Genomic DNA, 18,636 nt, shown 5'->3' with positions numbered 1-18,636 from the left:
GAGGAGGGAGACGGGAGGGATTTTTGAACCGGGCAGACGCGTTCGGGAACTGTGAGACCGGCGGGCAAAGTGACACACATGAGGGTTTGAAGTTGTGGTGGTGGTTGGGGGGGGGGTGTAGGGGTTGGGGGTGGTGGAAAGGGGCACTCCTACGATCTTTAACATTCATTTCGTGTATGATTCATTCGCCTCATGTCTTACACCTTGAGTGTGTAATTTGTTTTCAGCTCGCGGCGTCTCTTCAAGCACATAAGCACGGGTCATCCGCGTTAAGACTATGTATAATATTCAGTTCTGCATCAGCGTCAAGTTTAAGTCTGCAGGGGCGGATCAGTTCATTTTATGGGGGGGGGGTTGGGGGGCATGCCCCCCGGAAAATTTTGAAAAAAAGGATGCAAAATGGTGCAATCTGGTGCATTCTGAGGAGGATCATTACCAGTTTCAGGCAGCAGATTTTGTCACTGATTAACACCCAAAAAATTGAAACTCAATGTAAAATAAAGAAATGCATAGGGCCTACCTCATTCAACATATAGTCTTTGCTGTCACTTTGCGTGGACCCCCCCCTCTTTTTTTGTTTTGTTTTGTGTTTGGTCAGTTTGGGATCAGAAATCCCCAACAACAACAACCCCAAAAAACACAAACAATATTTTTATTTTTTGGCTGGGGGGGGGGGGGGAGTTTCCGGAAACCCCAGAAACACCCCCCCCCACCCCCATGGTCTGTATAATTATCGCATACTCTCTATTGCTAGTGATTATGGTTGTTTTTTGAGGGCACGGTTATTTTGGTGTTTTTTAAAATTCGTATTGGCATGCTTTTGTATGTGTGTGCAAGGATACATATATGTGCGTGTGTCACACTGAGTGTGTGCCGTGTGTGTGTGTGTGTGTGTGTGTGTGTGTGTGTGTGTGTGTGTGCGTGCGTGTGTGTGTGTGCGTGTATGTACACGTGTGTGCCACAATGTGTGTGTGTGTGTGTGTGTGTGTGTGTGTGTGTGTTCGGGCGTGTGTGTTTATGAGTAACTTGGGGAATTGTAGATAGGGGACAGAACAACACGAATTGGCATCCAATTTTCAGCGCACGAATAGCCTCCCTTCATGCACGTGGTGACCCTGCCCTTCTTCTCGTTATTACCTTCTACTGACAAACACACACACACACACATACATACACACACATACAAACACACACACACATACAAACACACACATACATACACACACACACACACACACATACACACACACACACACACACACACACACACACACATACATACATACACACACATACACACACACACATATATATACACACACACGCACATATATATATACACACACACACACTCATACATACATACACACACACACACACACACACACACACACACACACACTCACAAACACTCACACACACACACACACACACACACACACACACACACGACTCACACACACACACATACGCACGCACGCGCACACACACACACACACACACACACACACACACACACACACACACATACAAAAGCAAGCGCGCATGCCTTGATTCAATATTTTTGATTTGTTATTCCTTGCACTTCCAAGAATTCATGAAAGCCCAGATAACGGCCCCTTTCCTTTTGGATTTTAATGATTCCACTTTCGTGATTTATGCGCGATTGCTTCTTCTTCAAGTCAGTATGGATTGCCTAGTGGTACAGTTGTTAGGTTACTGTACTGACAGAGAACTGTCAGACTTTCTGAAAAAATGTTTTAACAATCTTCCAAATCTGTGCAAATGAAGCCTGCATTGGCCTTCTACTTCAGATCCGAACACCCCACCATTGTGCAATGTTGTTGGCCGTAACTCTTTCCTGAACTCACATTTTAAAAGAAACAGTAATCAGTTATAAATGACAAAAATGTTTAATTGTATTGCTCTAGTTGGAACTCACACCGAAAAAGTTAGCGGAGTAAAAAGCGACATAGGACACACATCTGTTCTGGATTTCTGCTATGCCACACATGTTTATATCTGTTTCCCTGTTACCGGTGTAACGATGTGAGATTGGCCCCCTCGATATAAACTCGAGACTGAAATGTTGTTTCCTGGTAAAATTAAAGAAGTGAACTTATTTAAGGACGAAAACCATGTCAGTTTCTTGCATATGAAGAAAATTGGTGGTGAAATTTAATAGATGTCACTCCAAAATTCGTGTGCCGAGTGGTTACGTCCCTTTAATGAGAAGGGAAACATGTTAGAATGAATCAAATTTCTAAGTTTAAATTAAAAAAATTGGTTGGACAAATTTGACCCCATGAATGTAAGGTACTACCCAATGTCACTCGTCAGTACTATCGAAGGGTGTTTTTTTGTTCAGTGTGGAGTTTATACGAGATCAACGATGCCGAGGGCGAAAGGTGACAGAGGGGCCAATCTCACATCGCTACACCGGCAGACTCACACTTGAAAGGCAACGTTAATCATAATCAATAACTCTCAGGGGCGGACGAGGGGGGGGGGGCACAGGGGGCACGTGCCCCCCCCCCCCCCCCCCCGAAAAAAAAAAGAAAAAAAAAGAAGAAAAAAAAAAGATTTTTCTATGCTGATTCTATGACTATTTCTAAGTTCAAATGGTACCAAATGGCACCATTTTGCTTCTTTGGGCAAACATTTTTTCCGGGGGGGCATGCCCCCGGACCCCCCTAGCAAATTCGGGCGCTTCGCGCCCATCACATTCACTTTCGATTCAAAGTGCCCTCCCCCCCCCTTACAAAGCAACTGATCCGCCCCTGACTCTTACTCATGGCACACAATTTTTATTCGGTTTTGGTCTTTCCGGAACTCACTCCGAAAAAAAGTGCAATAATCATCAATACATGACACAAATGGTTAACTCTGCTTCACTGTTTCCGGAGATTGCATTGGAGAATCTGAGAAGCAAAGGGAAGTAAACTTTCTAAATGCATGCGACTTGTGAAACAAGAGTAAGTGAGAGATATGCAGAACCAACCTCTTGGCATCTGAGAGAATATCACGCATTGAGATGAACAAGCGACGTTCATCGTCGATGCACATGAAGAGAGCTTACTTCCCTTTAGCTTTGTTGCTCAGATCTTAAAATAGCGCTCTTCCTATTTTGATTAAGATTTACACCGGACAAATAACAGTATTCAGTCATAATTACATAAGACCAAACAAAACGCTTCAACACACACCTGGCTATATACAACTAAAACCGTGTTATACCAGAACGTTCATAGCATCCAGGTCTGCATTGAAATGACTGTCACTGCGCCGCGCAGTTCCACTGTCACGAGCGTCAGGAGCCAGCACCGCAGAACGAGCAGAGGGGCACACACACAGCGGCACGTTCTCACGCCGCACAAAGATGGCGTAGAGAAGCCAGGCGGTGAAGATGAAGGAGAAGGAGATGATGATGATGAAGCCGAAGGTTTGGGTGTCGGGCAGGACGACGACCAGGGCAAACTTGAGGAGGTCCATCAGCTGGTTGAGGGAGCTCTGCACGCCGTTGACGATGCCGCGCTGGGTGGGCACCACCTTCTCCAGGAACAGCTGGGTGATGGTCAGGTCGGCGATCCACACGCCTGAAACCACGAGTGGCACATTAGGAGTCACAAGGAATGGGCAGAGGTTATTTCCCTTCCCAAGCAGTCGCGTGGGCTAACGTGATCGATGCGCCATTCCTTTATGTAAAATTCCATTTCATGCAGTTTACCGAAACTACGGTTTATGTGAGAGTGCGCATGCGCTAGGCTAGCCATACCCGTATGTGTTATGGCGGCCATGGGCAGCATGTGGGAATTTTCGGCATAAAAAACTTCATTTTCATCCGGAAATCGACGTAACCTGTTGTGTTTTGTGTGTGAAATTGTTTGTTTCTGCTGGACAAAGTAAGTGCTTTATCCTTTATCGTGCCGAGTTCGAAAAAACCGCGAGTCGCGATGACAGAGAAACAAGTAGAGTTGGAACTCGATTCGGACTCAGAATTGAATGACTTGATCCACGCACCCGACACGGGTGGAAAGGAAAAACCACAAACAGTCACTCTACCAATCTCGGATTGGGAAAAGATGAAGAGTCAAAATGAGAAAATTTTGAAGTTTCTAACTATGGTGGTAGACAAAGATGGCGACTCGCCCCAAACGAAACAATCGAAAAAGAGAAAACGTGAAGTCAGTGATGACGAACAATCTGTGGAGACTGGGGATGATTTCGATCACCTTCTTGAAGAAATGTGTAAAACTCAAGCATCAGAATCTCGACCCGAGGCTGAACTGAGCGACCCCAATGAGAGTGAAATTATGAATGAACTGGAGCAAGATTTTGACATTTCTGAGACTCTTGGTGATGAAGTTGCAGATCGAATTGCAAAACTTGTATCAGTGATGGCAAAGGGTCAGATGACCGAAGAAAAGATGAAGCAAAAAGAAAGAGAGTTTAAACGCCCAAAGAACATTGAGACAGGCGTCCCAAAAGTGAATCCCGAAATCTGGGGTTTGATGGAACACAGTGCCAAAACGTATGACTTAAAATCACAACGTCAACAGAAGTTACTGTACACGGCCAACAATGCTCTTGTTGTGGCCTGGGATGTGTCCCTAAAAATGGGGGTTGCCAATGAGGAACAGAAAAAGCTGATCAAAACAATTGCTGAGGCAAGTGGGCTGATACTGAAAACAGCGTATGACATGTCACTGGACAGAAGAGCAAAAATACTGTCTGGACAAAATGTGAACAAGAAATACAGAAAACTGGCATCTTCAAACATACCAGTCACTCAGTGGCTATTTGGGGATGATCTCAAGTCAGCGTGTGCTGATATTGACTGTACAACCAAACTTGGGCTTGCCTTTACTCAATCAAGTAGAGGGCAAAAATATTTCCCATCCCGTCAGTATGCACCAAAAAACTCCGAATGGAGAGGAAGAGGAAGGTGGAACTGGAAGAGAGGAGCTCAGTTCAGGGGGAGAGGGAGAAGTCAAGGGAGACCATTCTTCTCCGGCACGACAAGCAGGCAAGCAGAGTAGACAACAAAGAGGTATGTGAAATAAAGAATGCCACATTTGAAGCAGGTAAACTGAAACATTTTGTTCACAATTGGAAGAAATTGACATCTGATTCCTTTATTCTAGATATGGTACAGGGAACAGAAATTCCTTTGAGTGAAGACATTGAGAAGGTGCAAACTCAGCATGAGGCCAAAAATCAAGTTCCTGGTCACTTATTTCAGATAATGGATGCAGAAGTAGAACATCTATTGAGTATGCATGTCATTGAGCCATCAAAACCAGAAGAAGATGAGGTGGTTTCACCTATTTTTCTTGTTGAAAAGCCAGATGGGTCACATCGGCTTATTTTGAACTTGAAAAGATTCAATGAATCCGTTGAGTACGAACATTTTAAAATGGATAACTTGTCAACTGCTACACAAATGATGACTAAAGACTGTTATATGGCCTCAGTTGATCTTAGACACGCTTACTATTCAGTTCCTGTCAAACATCAGTTCAGAAAGTTTCTAAAATTCAGATGGCGTGAACAAATGTTTCAGTATACATGCTTTCCAAATGGTTTGAGTAACTGTCCAAGGTACTTCACAAAGCTGCTAAAACCAGTGTATGCAAAGTTGAGGGCACAAGGTTTTCTGTCTACCTCATACATTGATGATTGTTATTTACAGGCAGACACAGTTGAAGAATGTGAAGTGAATGTCAGTGAGACAGTAAAACTCTTTGAATCTCTTGGTTTCACAATACATGATGACAAATCTGTTCTCAATCCAAGCAAACGGTTAAAATACCTTGGGTTTTGGTTGAATTCTGAAGATATGACTGTATCACTTCCAGAGCAAAAAAGGCAGAATATAAAGTCAGCCTGTTACAGACTCAAGGGAAAGAAAAGAATCAGAATCAGAGAACTGGCTCAAGTCATTGGAATGTTGGTTGCCACTTTTCCTGCTAATAGGTGGGGACCTCTGTATTTCAGACAGTTAGAAAAAGACAAGTCTGATGCCCTTAAAGTAGCAAAAGGAAATTTTGAGTCTTTAGCTAATCTATCTGACAATGCTTGTTCAGAGTTAGACTGGTGGATTGAGAACATTGATGAGTCATACCATACAGTGCAAAATGCATGCCATGACATAACAATCCAGACTGATGCTTCTTCTACAGGAGGTTGGGGCGCAGTGTGTGGAGACCTGAAAACAGGGGGACGATGGTCAATGAATGAAAGAGCTTTTCATATAAATGTGCTTGAATTACTGGCAATAGAATATGCACTGAAAAGTTTCAAAGCAAAACTCACAGGGAGACATGTCTTGGTGTTATCAAATAACACTTGTGCTATTGCCTACATAAAGAATATGGGAGGATCACATTCACATGAATGTAATGCGTTGGCAAAAAGAATCTGGATTTGGTGTAAAGATAATTTGATTTGGTTATCTGCTACACATATTCCTGGGAAATGTAACACTGAAGCAGATATGCAGTCACGTCAGTTCAATGACCGTACAGAATGGAAACTGAATGATGTTGTATTTCATAGGCTTAAAGAGACACTGCTGAATCCAGAAATTGATCTCTTTGCCTCAAGGTTGAATTTTCAGGTAAAACCTTTCATGTCATGGGGACATGATCCAGAAGCGTATGCAGTCGATGCATTTGAACACAACTGGTCAAAATGGCTGATATATGCATTTCCTCCTTTCAGTCTGATTCAAAGGGTGCTGATGCAGTGGAGGAGAGACCGGGCAGACGGCATGCTGATTGTTCCCCTGTGGCCAACAGCGGTGTGGTTTCCCCAGCTTCTGCGGTTGCTAGTCCAGGAACCTGTGATTCTTCCGAAAGGGAAACGTCTTCTGACTTTACCACACAGCAATGCAGCACATCCACTTCAGAGAAATCTACGTCTCCTGGCTTGTGTCTTATCAGGCAATCTCTCGAGACACGAGGCCTTCATGGAAAGACTCAAAGCATCATCTGTGCTTCATGGAGAAGTACAACCAAGAAACAATATGCCTGTTATCTTGCGAGATGGCGATCCTTTTGTGCTCAACGGTCAAGTGATCCCTTGCGTCCCTCTGTAAATCTAGTGTTAAGTTTTCTCACTGATCTCTTTGAAGCTGGATTAGGTTACAGTGCAATTAATACTGCCAGAAGTGCACTTTCTTCAGTTATTTTGATGTCAGATAAATCTACGATTGGTACTCATCCTTTGGTTGTGAGATTTTTGAAGGGAGTTTTTGAACTCAGGACACCAATGCCAAGGCATTCCAAGATATGGGATGTTGGTGATGTTTTGAAATACTTTAAGACTCTTCCAGACAATGCTCAGCTTTCATTGAAAGACATAACGCTGAAAGTATCGGCTTTACTTTTGTTGGCATCTGCTCAAAGGGTGCAAACGCTTCATTTGATGAACCTAGAATCTGTTTGTTTTTTAGAGAATAAATGTGTTATTTACATGTCAGAAAAGTTGAAACACACAAGACCTGGCTATCATCAGCAAAATTTAGATTTACCAGTATATACTGTGGATGAGCAAGTTTGTGTAGTCAAGTGCTTGAAAGAATACATTGAACGCACAAAGAAACTGAGAGTTGATCAGAGCGGTAAACTGTTGTTGTGTTACAAACCGCCTCATGAACCAGCATCAAGGGACACAATTTCTCGCTGGTTACGGACAGTATTAGCGAGAGCTGGATTGTCAAGTTATACACCACACAGCTTCAGATGTGCAGCGTCATCAGCAATGAAGAGGTCAGGTGTACCTCTTGGTGATATTCTCAAAGCAGCTGGTTGGACCAATGCAAAAACATTCAAACAATTCTATGACAAACCATTGCAGAGTCAGATGAAAAAGAACACAATCTTGAATTACTATGGAAAGAAAAGTGTGTAGACAAGTACTGTTGTGAAAGAAAACTTTATTGATGCAAAAAAGCATTGATGAATTTATTATTTGATGCACAAATGTCACAGAAAAAGGGTGAAATAATGTGTACAGTTGTAAAAGAAAACTTTCTTGATGCAGAAAGCATTAATGGTTTTGTTTTTTGATACAAAAGTGTCATTGATTTGAAATGTGCAGTAGATTGTTTCGAGTATTCTGAATATACTCATACCTCTGCTACTTTTAGAATTAATAAAGTTATCAGAACAAGAAACATTTATCTTCTAAAATGTGAGTGAATCAATGAATGTTGAAATGGAAGTTTGACAACAACAACTTTGAAGTCTCACATAAACCGTAGTTTCGGTAAACTGCATGAAATGGAATTCAAAACATAAACGAGTACTTACCAAGTCGAAGTTTGTGTAGAATTCCATGATGCAGTTTACAGGAACGGAGGGATATGTGCCCTCCCTCAATAAAACCCACCCTCTGTTTACAACTTAACTTTTGTTGTTGTAAAACTTTGTAGATCATCAAAGATATGGTTTACGCTTTGATGATCTATGCTGTAAAATATGGCTAGCCTAGCGCATGCGCACTCTCACATATCCCTCCGTTCCTGTAAACTGCATCATGGAATTCTACACAAACTTCGACTTGGTAAGTACTCGTTTATGTTTTGAATTATATGCTTTATATTGGATTTGTTATTGTTGTCATGATTAATGTTCAACAAATAATAAAGAGAGAGAGAGAAGAAGAAGAAAAAAAGAGATACACAAAAAGTACACAAAAACGTTTTCAAAAAGGAATGCACAAAAACAAAGAGGAGTACGTAGAAACGAATGGTCAAACCATATGTGCGTAAACGACAATATGTGCGTAAAAGACAGTGCGTAAAAGAAAGTATGTGCGTTAAAGAAAGAGGTACGATAAGTGGGGATGGGGGTTGTACGGGGCGGGTGGATTCATGACGAACGACTGACCGAGGAAGTTGATGTGGTTCATACGCACGTACGTCTGTTGATCATCTTACCAAATCTTGCGAGAAAGATGCCAGCCATGAGGAAAATCACCGAGAGAGGGGAGTCTGGAACCCACTTAGCATGCACGTCGCAGTCTGCGGTTCTGTTACTGATGTTGTCTGCCATAATATCTGCAGAGCTGTTCAGTAAATTCGCTGTCGGCGCTGGAGATGTCTGCAAAGGCAAGAAGTTCGATATCGGTGTTCAAAGTGGACATACAAAATAATGGATGTGTGTATGTGTGTGTGTGTGTGTGGGGGGGGGGGGGCTTGAGGGAGGGGGCTAGTACATGGGCGCGCGCGTATGTATGTGTGTGTTTTGTTTCATCATGTGTCCTGTAAACAATTACGTTTCATGGCAATAAAGCGTATTCTAATCTAGTCTATTCTATTCTATTCTATTCTATATATTCTATCACACACACACACACACACACACACACACACACACACACACACACACACACACACACACACACACACAGAATCAGCGTCCATGCCGACGATCACGATCATAATATTCAATCAACCTTCGAAAATAAAATTACAATTATCTCTCGTACATCACACGCATGATCACAGCCAGATCACCTCCGTAACAAGTAGACCAGACGCGTTTCCTGTGTCTCCTTCGCAACCATCGGGCAAGTCAAAGACCTTGCGGTAGAGCGGGTCGAAGGGCGAGCCGGGCATCCAGACGGACACGACGCACAGCGTGAGGCACGACACCTGGCAGGACAGCGCGATGAAGCCGGAGCGCACGAGCCCTGTCTGGCGGCGGATGACGGGGTAGGCGAAGGTGCCCAGGATGCCGAAGACGGCTGAGGACCCCATCAGAATGCCCAGCACGGACTCCGTCAGGCCCTGCGTCACCGCGTAGGCTGCAACGTGGTTAGTAAGGAGGATACAGTGGAACCATTTTAAAGCCCCCATCCCCACCGATTTAAGACGACCTCTTCCCCCCCCCCCCCCCCCCGAGATTCAAGATCTCCCCATTCTAACACGATTAACAGCCCCCACCCCCATCCCCCAACCCCCATGTATGACCTCAATCATTATCAGAACTTTCTTTTTTCAGACTTTCTGTTCATAACCTGTGAAGTTACCCTCCATTTTCAGCATCCCTCCTTTTCTTAGTTTTTTGAAAATCTTAAAAAAGGGGTTGCATTTTAAAAATCAATTGTTCATTGATTGGAATACCAAGATTGTCTAAAAGCGTGTTATTACACTGGATGTCGTGTGCTGTCAGGGCCGGCTGAATACTCCGTCGTGCGCATGCGGTTGAATAAAACACCGCAATGTCATACACAGATAATACAAGCAAATACAAAGATAGACTCACCTGGCACAGGTAAACAAGTGCATGAACAATCAGCAACGTGACTCCCACACACTCCCACCACCCCTACCATCCCACCTCACCCCCACCCCTCCCACGCCCCTCCTACACACACACAATCGTTAACTAGCGAACAGCTAGGTCCCAGCTAGGTCCCAAACCACTGACCCACAGTAATGTTGCCAAATCCCAGCACAGTCGCGTAGAGGAAGGCCAGGCCGGGCAGGGCCACGCTGTAGCTGACAACAACAACAACAACAACAACAACAACAACAACAACAACAACAACAACGAAAACAACAACAAGCACACAAGCATTGATCGACAGTTATGTTGTCAAAGCCCAGCACCGTCATGTAGAGGAAGGCAAGCGCCAGGCCGGCCAGGGCCACACTGTAGCTGACAACAACAACAACAACGAAAACAACAAGAATCACACAAGCACTGACCCACAGTAATGTTGTCAAAGCCCAGCACCGTCATGTAGAGGAAGGCAAGCGCCAGGCCGGGCAGGGCCACGCTGTAGCTGACAACAACAACAACAACAACAACAACAACAACAACAACGAAAACAACAAGAACCACACAAGCACTGACCCACAGTAATGTTGTCAAAGCCCAGCACCGTCATGTAGAGGAAGGCAAGCTCCAGGCCGGCCAGGGCCACACTGTAGCTGACAACAACAAAAACAACGAAAACAACAACAAGCACACAAGCACTGACCCACAGTAATGTTGTCAAAGCCCAGCACCGTCATGTAGAGGAAGGCCAGGGCCAGGCCGGGCAGGGCCACGCTGTAGCTGACGTAGGTCCTCCAGCCCCGGTACAGAGTCACGAACTGATACAGCAGGCGACTCCGCGACAGCTTAACAACCACTCGGGAGTTGACTTCCCCGTTGCCGTATGTCTTGTCGTGCATCTCCTCTCCCAGGTCCTCCGAGAGGTGCGTGAGAGAAGACCCGGCGGGATGTATCTGTTGTTGTGTCCCCCCTTCTGCTCTGGGGACAGATGCGAGACTGCCGTCAATGTTCTTTCCGTTTGCTGATTCTGCGTTTGTTTCTGTTGGTGTCGGTGTGTGGCCGTTGCCGTTGGCTGGTTGGCGTTGGCTTACTGTGTTTTCTTTTTCAAGCTCTACATCTGCGCACAGACGGGCAAAGGACCGTTTTAAAACACATAATTTCATATAGGGATGAGACGGATATTCTGCAAATCGAAGTAAAACATCCCACCTGTGTGTTTCATCTGCAAAAATGTTATGTTCATGGATCGCTCTGGCACCTTCATTTCAGAAGAATATGAAGTGATGAAACAATGAATAGTATCTCTTCTTTTCGCTTACTCTGTCTCCTTTTCCACCAACCCCCCTCCCCCTCCCCCTCCCCCCTTCCGCTCCCCCTCCCGCTCCCCCATCATCAAACCAATACACACTTAAAGCTAAAAGACAACTTACTAGCGACGCGTCGCTCGTTTTTCTTGGCCTTGAGGGCAGGCACGGTGTTGTAGACTTTCCACATGAGGTAGAACTCCACGAACACTGACAGCACGTTCCACCCGCCGATAAAGATGGCCCCGTAGACGAGTCCGATGTAGCCCATTACCTGGCCCGTTGCCATGGGAGCCAGGATCATACTGATCTGGTCAACGCGCCGCATCATGGCTGTCATCGCTTCAACACAAAATGGACAAGATTGATCAGTCGAGAGATGAATGCGGGGGGGGGGGGGTGAAGGGGGTATAAAAAAAGGGGGAAGGGAAGCATAGTATTTAAGAAGAGAGGGCATATTTACTCTTACGTGATAGTGACCTAGTCCAGCCTAGCCTAGCTAGTCTAAGAAACAAACTAAAAACAAACAAGAAATTCCTCCGAGGTAGGAAAAACACCCCCGTCAGAGAACTCAGAACTTTATTACATGCGGAGAGAGAGAGAGAGAGAGAGAGAGAGAGAGAGAGAGAGAGACAGAGACAGAGACAGAGACAGACACAGAGAGACAGAGAGACAGAGAGACAGAGAAACAGAGAGACAGAGAGACAGTCAGAAGTCAGAAGTCTGAAGTCAGAAGTCAGAAGTCAGAAGTCTGACTTCAGACTTCTGACTTCTGACTTCAGACTTCTGACTTCTGACTTCTGACTTCTGACTTCAGAAGTCAGAAGTCAGAATGTTTATTCGCGTAAAGGGTACGTCGAGGTTGGTGGCAGTGAGAATGGTTATTTCCCTTTGACCATTAATATGTCACTCTTAATCTTAATCCACCAATAACTCCCTAACCGTGTGTTTGACTGGTCCCAATTTTTGTAAGGACCGTCTCAGGAATGTAGAAGTCAGAAGTCAGAAGTCAGAAGTCAGAAGTCTGAAGTCTGAAGTCAGAAGTCTGAAGTCAGAAGTCAGAAGTCAGAATTCAGAAGTCAAAAGTGAGAAGTGAGAAGTCTGAAGTCAGAAGTCAGAAGTCAGAAGTCAGAAGTCAGAATGTTTATTCGCGTAAAGGGTACGTCGAGGTTGGTGGCAGTGAGAATGGTTATTTCCCTTTGACCATTAATATGTCACTCTTAATCTTACCAATAATTAACTCCCTAACCGTGTGTTTGACTGGTCCCAATTTTTGTAAGGACCGTCTCAGGAATGTATAGAACCTGTTCACCAAGTTTGGTGACGATCGGTCCGTTCATTCTTGAGATCTATATGCGAACACAAACAAACAAACAAACACATCGAGTGAAACCTATACACACCCCTATACCGGGGGTGTAAAAACAACAACAAAAATTCCTCCGAGGTAGGAAAAACACCCCCGTTGGTCAAAGGGAAATAACCATTCTCACTGCCACCAACTGAGAAGGTTATTTCCCTTTGACCATTAATATGTCCCTCTATAAGTCCTTGTAGAATCTTAATCCACCAATAACTCCCTAACCGTGTGTTTGACTGGTCCCAATTTTTGTAAGGACCGTCTCAGGAATGTATAGAACCTGTTCACCAAGTTTGGTGACGATCGGTCCGTTCATTCTTGAGATCTATATGCGAACACAAACACACAAACAAACAAACAAACACATGGACCGAATCCTATACACACCCCTATACCGGGGGTGTAATAAAACAAAGGCGGCTGAGGGAAAGACCTTCGGTATGTCGAACAACGAGATAAAAACGCTATGTGGAACTTACAAGCCAAATGATCCGTGTTCTTGCCACATATCTCCACAATCCAGTCTCTCTCCACGGCGATGACGCGGGCCTGCGATGCAAGGTTGGAAAGGACGCCAAGGAAGATAATCAGTGCTTTCAGAAAGGGAGACAACCAGCCCGAGGCCTGGATGTCGTCCGTTTTCCACAGGAAGGCGATGACCACAGCAGCACAACCCAGCATCAAGGCGTCTTGGAGAACGAGGGACAGCTGGGCCGCTGTAAGGCAGAAGACAGACACGTACATTATTACATTTAGTCAAGTTTTGTATTACATTTAGTCAAGTTTTGACTAAATGTTTTAACATAGAGGGGGAATCGAGAAGAGGGTCGTGGTGTATGTGTGTGTGTGTGTGTGTGTGTGTGTGTGTGTCTGTCTGTCTGTCTGTCTGTCTGTCTGTCTGTCTGTCTGTCTGTCTGTCTGTCTGTCTGTCTGTCTGTCTGTCTGTGTGTAGAGCGATTCAGACTAAACTACTGGACCGATCTTTATGAAATTTGACATGAGAGTTCCTGGGAATGATATCCCCGGACGTTTATTTTTCTTTTTTTTCGATAAATACCTTTGAAGACGTCATATCCGGCTTTTTGTAAAAGTTGAGGCGGCACTGTTACACCCTCATTTTTCAATCAAATTGATTAAAATTTTGGCAAAGCAATTTTCGACAAAGGCCGGACTTTGGTATTGCATTTCAGCTTGGTGGCTTAAAAACTAATGAATGAGTTTGGTCATTAAAAATCGAAAACATGTAATTAAAAAAAAAATTATTAAACGATCCAAAACCAATTTCATTTTATTCTTCGTCCTTTTCTGATTCTAAAAACATATACATATGTTATATTTGGATTACAAACAAGCTCTAAAAATTAAAAATATGGAAATTATGATTAAAATTAATTTTCCGAAATCGATTTAAAAATAATTTCATCTTATTCCTTGTCGGTCCCTGATTCCAAAAACATATAGATATGATATGTTTGGATTAAAAACAAACTCAGTAAGCTAAAAAGAATAGACATACAGAAAAGCGTGTTATCCTGCTCAGCGCGACCACTACCGCACTATTCTGCATGGCTTGTCGATTTCACTGCCTTTGCCACGAGCGGTGGACTGACGAAACTACTTCTTGGTGAAAAAAGCAGTGCGTTCAGTTTCATTCTGTGAGTTCGACAGCTTGACTAAATGTTGTTATTTCGCCTAACGCGACTTGTTTATTTCTCCGGACGTCGGAATGAGGTTATAAACACACACAAATCCGATTAAAGCAATATTTGAGCAATCAGAAATCAATTTCAGACAAGGAAATAGCCTGGGCATAATGTGAACGAACAGCCTGAATAACAAAAGTACCCTGGTTCCTTGAAATATTCACACGATCACAATTCAATAATTCTGCCAATGGCTGCAAATTATTCAGAATGCTCCCCAAATCAGTTGCTCTCCAATTATGATGCTTCATTCAGGTACGTACAATTTTACTGACAAAACTTTTATCAATCGACGTTACTGACCTCCGAGCTTCGGATCGTTTTGTTTATTTCTTTGTTTGAATATTTAACCAACCATTTCGAAGTTAGTCTGTAAGAAGCATTCATTTCCATACAGTGTGTATGCCTCCTTCCAACAACTTTCATTTCTCAACTGGACACTGTGACGTCACTGACCTTTGAGCCTCGGCGTGTTGTCCACCCAGTCACCAACCAAAGCGCCGAAAAAGAAGATGGCCAGACCACTGACCAGCCCGTACGTTGCAGACAGCTGGATGCTGTCGTCGGCTATCCTCACCAGGAACATTCCCATCCCGAACCCCCACATCCGATTCCCCTGAAAACAAATCAAAAACAAGTCGCGTCAAGCAATATCAAAACATTCAGTCAATCTGTCGGCCTGAAACTAAAAAATCGACACTGAAAAACTGGGATCATTCATCATCGAAACTTCGTAAACCTGGCAAGCTGAAACCAGATTTTTTTTAATCTGTCAGCAGAAACTCGAATATAATGAGTACCTTGATCAACACATTTATTTATTAACTTTTAAGCTTTTAAGCTTTCAAGCTGAAACAACAACTAAGAAACAAAGCTTTTCAAGTCAGTTTTCTTTAGCCAATAACACTATTAAACCAAAACACAAAATAAAGGAAACATTCACTGTAACGTCGATGTGATAAGATCTTATAAGCGGGCGGACAGAGAAAGGATATTGAGAAAAGAAGACGTATCTCAAGCGTTGTTTATTCCGTCTCAAGAGATGGCGAGAGAAATTAATGTACACGACAGATTTTCGAACCCTGTACGTGCATCTACAATACCGCTGATATGCATGATGAGTGAGCGGCAAGTCCGGCAAATCGTGTATTTGTGTGTGTGTGTGTGTGTGTGTGTGTGTGTGTGCGTGTGCGTGTGTGTGTGTGTTTGTGTGTGCGCAGTGAATAGGTAGATACCAATCATAATCAATAACTCATAAAAATGTTAATCATGCAGTTCTATCCAGTAACACTTTTCATGTGTATTGCTTCATAATGACTTCATAACAGACATTTCTCAAGAAGGCATTTTATAATAATAAGCGACTCACCCAACATGAGAGAAAATGGCTGCAGTAGATGGTAAGGTTAGTCTTGGTGATCCACATGTTGCCGCCGACTGCTGCTGTCGCGTGTCGCTGACTGGGGGGTTAGGGGCCAAATGTCTGCTGGGTCAGCTTCCCTCTGAAGCTTCCGCGGCTGGTGGGGGTGTCGGATTTCTTACCTGAAACCGTAATCCGCGCGCGCACTGTTCTGAAGAATTCTTCCTCTTGCTGGCCTATGCCTCGTTTCTTACTGTGCTGAACAGCTGTCTGGGCACCCCCCACCCCCACCCCCCACAAACAACTTACATGTTTATTTTTGCAATTTGAGTTTAAGACATAATTCTAATTGGCAAGTTAGTTTATTCATATGTAAGCTTCCAGGCTGAAATAAAATACTATAGTCCGGATAAGGTCAAAGATTATTTTACAAATTTAAAAAAAAATTTAACAAGTCGCGTAAGGCGAAAATACAACATTTAGTCAAGTAGCTGTCGAACTCACAGAATGAAACTTAAAGCAATGCAACGCAGCAAGACCTTATACTCGTAGCATCGTCAGTCCACCGCTCATGGCAAAGGCAGTGAAATTGACAAGAAGAGCGGGGTAGTAGTTGCGCTGAGAAGGATAGCACGCTTTTCTGTACCTCTCTTCGTTTTAACTTTCTGAGCGTGTTTTCAATCCAAACATATCATATCTATATGTTTTTGGAATCAGGAACCGACAAGGAATAAGATGAAAGTGTTTTTTAAATTGATTTTGAAAATTTAATTTTAATCATAATTTTTATATTTTTAATTTTCAGAGCTTGTTTTTAATCCAAATATAAGATATTTATATGTTTTTGGAATCAGAAAATGATGGAAAATAAGATGAACGTAAATTTGGATCGTTTTATAAAAAAACTATTTTTTTTACAATTTTCCGATTTTTAATGACCAAAGTCATTAATTAATTTTTAAGCCACCAAGCTGAAATGCAATACCAAAGTCCGGGCTTCGTCGGAGATTACTTGACCAAAATTTCAACCAATTTGGTTGAAAAATGAGAGCGTGACAGTGCCGCCTCAACTTTCACGAAAAGCCGGATATGGCGTCATCAAAGACATTTATCAAAAAAATGAAAAAAAAACGTCTGAGGATATCATACCCAGGAACTCTCATGTCAAATTTTATAAAGATCGGTCCAGTAGTTTAGTCTGAATCGCTCTACACACACACACAGACAGACAGACAGACAGACAGACACACATACACCACGACCCTCGTCTCGATTCCCCCCTCTATGTTAAAACATTTAGTCAAAACTTGACTAAATGTAACAAGTCGCGTAAGGCGAAAATACAATATTTAGTCAAGTAGCTGTCGAACTCACAGAATGAAACTGAACGCAATGCAACGCAGCAAGACCGTATACTCGTTGTCCACCGCTCACGGCATAGGCAGTGAAATTGACAAGAAGAGCGGCGTAGTAGTTGCGCTAAGAAGGATAGCACGCTTTTCTGTACCTCTCTTTGTTTTAACTTTCTGAGCGTGTTTTTAATCCAAACATATCATATCTATATGTTTTTGGAATCAGGAACCGACAAGGAATAAGATGAAAGTGTTTTTAAATTGATTTGGACAATTTAATTTTGATAATAATTTTTATATATTTAATTTTCAGAGCTTGTTTTTAATCCGAATATAACATATTTATATGTTTTTGGAATCAGCAAATGATGGAGAATAAGATAAACGTAAATTTGGATCGTTTTATAAATTTTTAATTTTTTTTACAATTTTCAGATTTTTAATGACCAAAGTCATTAATTAATTTTTAAGCCACCAAGCTGAAATGCAATACCGAAGTCCGGGCTTCGTAGAAGATTACTTGACCAAAATTTCAACCAATTTGGTTGAAAAATGAGGGCGTGACAGTGCCGCCTCAACTTTCACGAAAAGCCGGATATGACGTCATCAAAGACATTTATAAAAAAAATGAAAAAAAAGTTCGGGGATTTCATACCCAGAAACTCTCATGTCAAATTTCATAAAGATCGGTCCAGTAGTTTAGTCTGAATCGCTCTACACACACACACACACACACACACACACACACACACACACACACACACACACACACACACACACACACGCACAGACAGACAGACACACATACACCACGACCCTCGTTTCGATTCCCCCTCGATGTTAAAATATTTAGTCAAAACTTGACTAAATATAAAAACGACGAAATTGTGTGAAAATAATGCGGTCGCCACAGTGTGGCCTCAGCTTTTCAACGGCCAGTTATGCCGTCATCGACGACATCTATCAAAAAAGTGCGGAAAAGGTGTGGGAATCTTACTTATCTGGAAGAATTAACACGTTACGTATTATCGGCCTTTGTCGAATAGTTTCCTCGGATTTTCACCACACACACACACGCACACACACACACACACACGCGCACACACACACACACACACACACACACACACACACACACACACACACACACACACACACACCTTCGGCTCCCTATCGCGATTAAAATCCCCGGCAAAACATTCAATCAAATATTGACTGAATTTAAAAAACTAAATAACAAGAGAAGAGGTTTTGGGAGGTAGGGG

The 18,636-nt window shown here is 43.0% G+C and overlaps 2 protein-coding genes across 2 annotated transcripts; one reads left to right on the top strand and one right to left on the bottom strand.

The window, feature by feature from the left end:
- Window positions 1-2,785: 2,785 nt before the first annotated feature.
- Window positions 2,786-16,185, bottom strand: LOC138981705 (ferroportin-like). The gene is made up of 8 exons (XM_070354727.1): window positions 16,029-16,185; window positions 15,116-15,275; window positions 13,436-13,672; window positions 11,723-11,938; window positions 10,996-11,409; window positions 9,524-9,813; window positions 8,945-9,107; window positions 2,786-3,596 (listed from the first exon to the last, which is right to left on the bottom strand). Exons 1-8 carry the CDS (start codon window positions 16,083-16,085, stop codon window positions 3,232-3,234), a joined length of 1,902 nt encoding a protein of 633 aa, XP_070210828.1. The 5' UTR covers window positions 16,086-16,185; the 3' UTR covers window positions 2,786-3,231.
- On the top strand, window positions 3,709-8,179 carry LOC138981706 (uncharacterized). The gene is made up of 2 exons (XM_070354728.1): window positions 3,709-5,050; window positions 6,724-8,179. Exon 1 carries the CDS (start codon window positions 3,954-3,956, stop codon window positions 5,037-5,039), a length of 1,086 nt encoding a protein of 361 aa, XP_070210829.1. The 5' UTR covers window positions 3,709-3,953; the 3' UTR covers window positions 5,040-5,050; window positions 6,724-8,179.
- Window positions 16,186-18,636: the final 2,451 nt, after the last annotated feature.

This window comes from Littorina saxatilis, linkage group LG12 (genome assembly GCF_037325665.1).
Source record: "Littorina saxatilis isolate snail1 linkage group LG12, US_GU_Lsax_2.0, whole genome shotgun sequence".
NCBI classification, from domain to species: Eukaryota; Metazoa; Mollusca; class Gastropoda; order Littorinimorpha; family Littorinidae; genus Littorina; species Littorina saxatilis.
The sequence above is the reverse complement of the archived record's forward strand: the minus strand, read 5'-3'. Positions and strand labels throughout refer to the sequence as shown.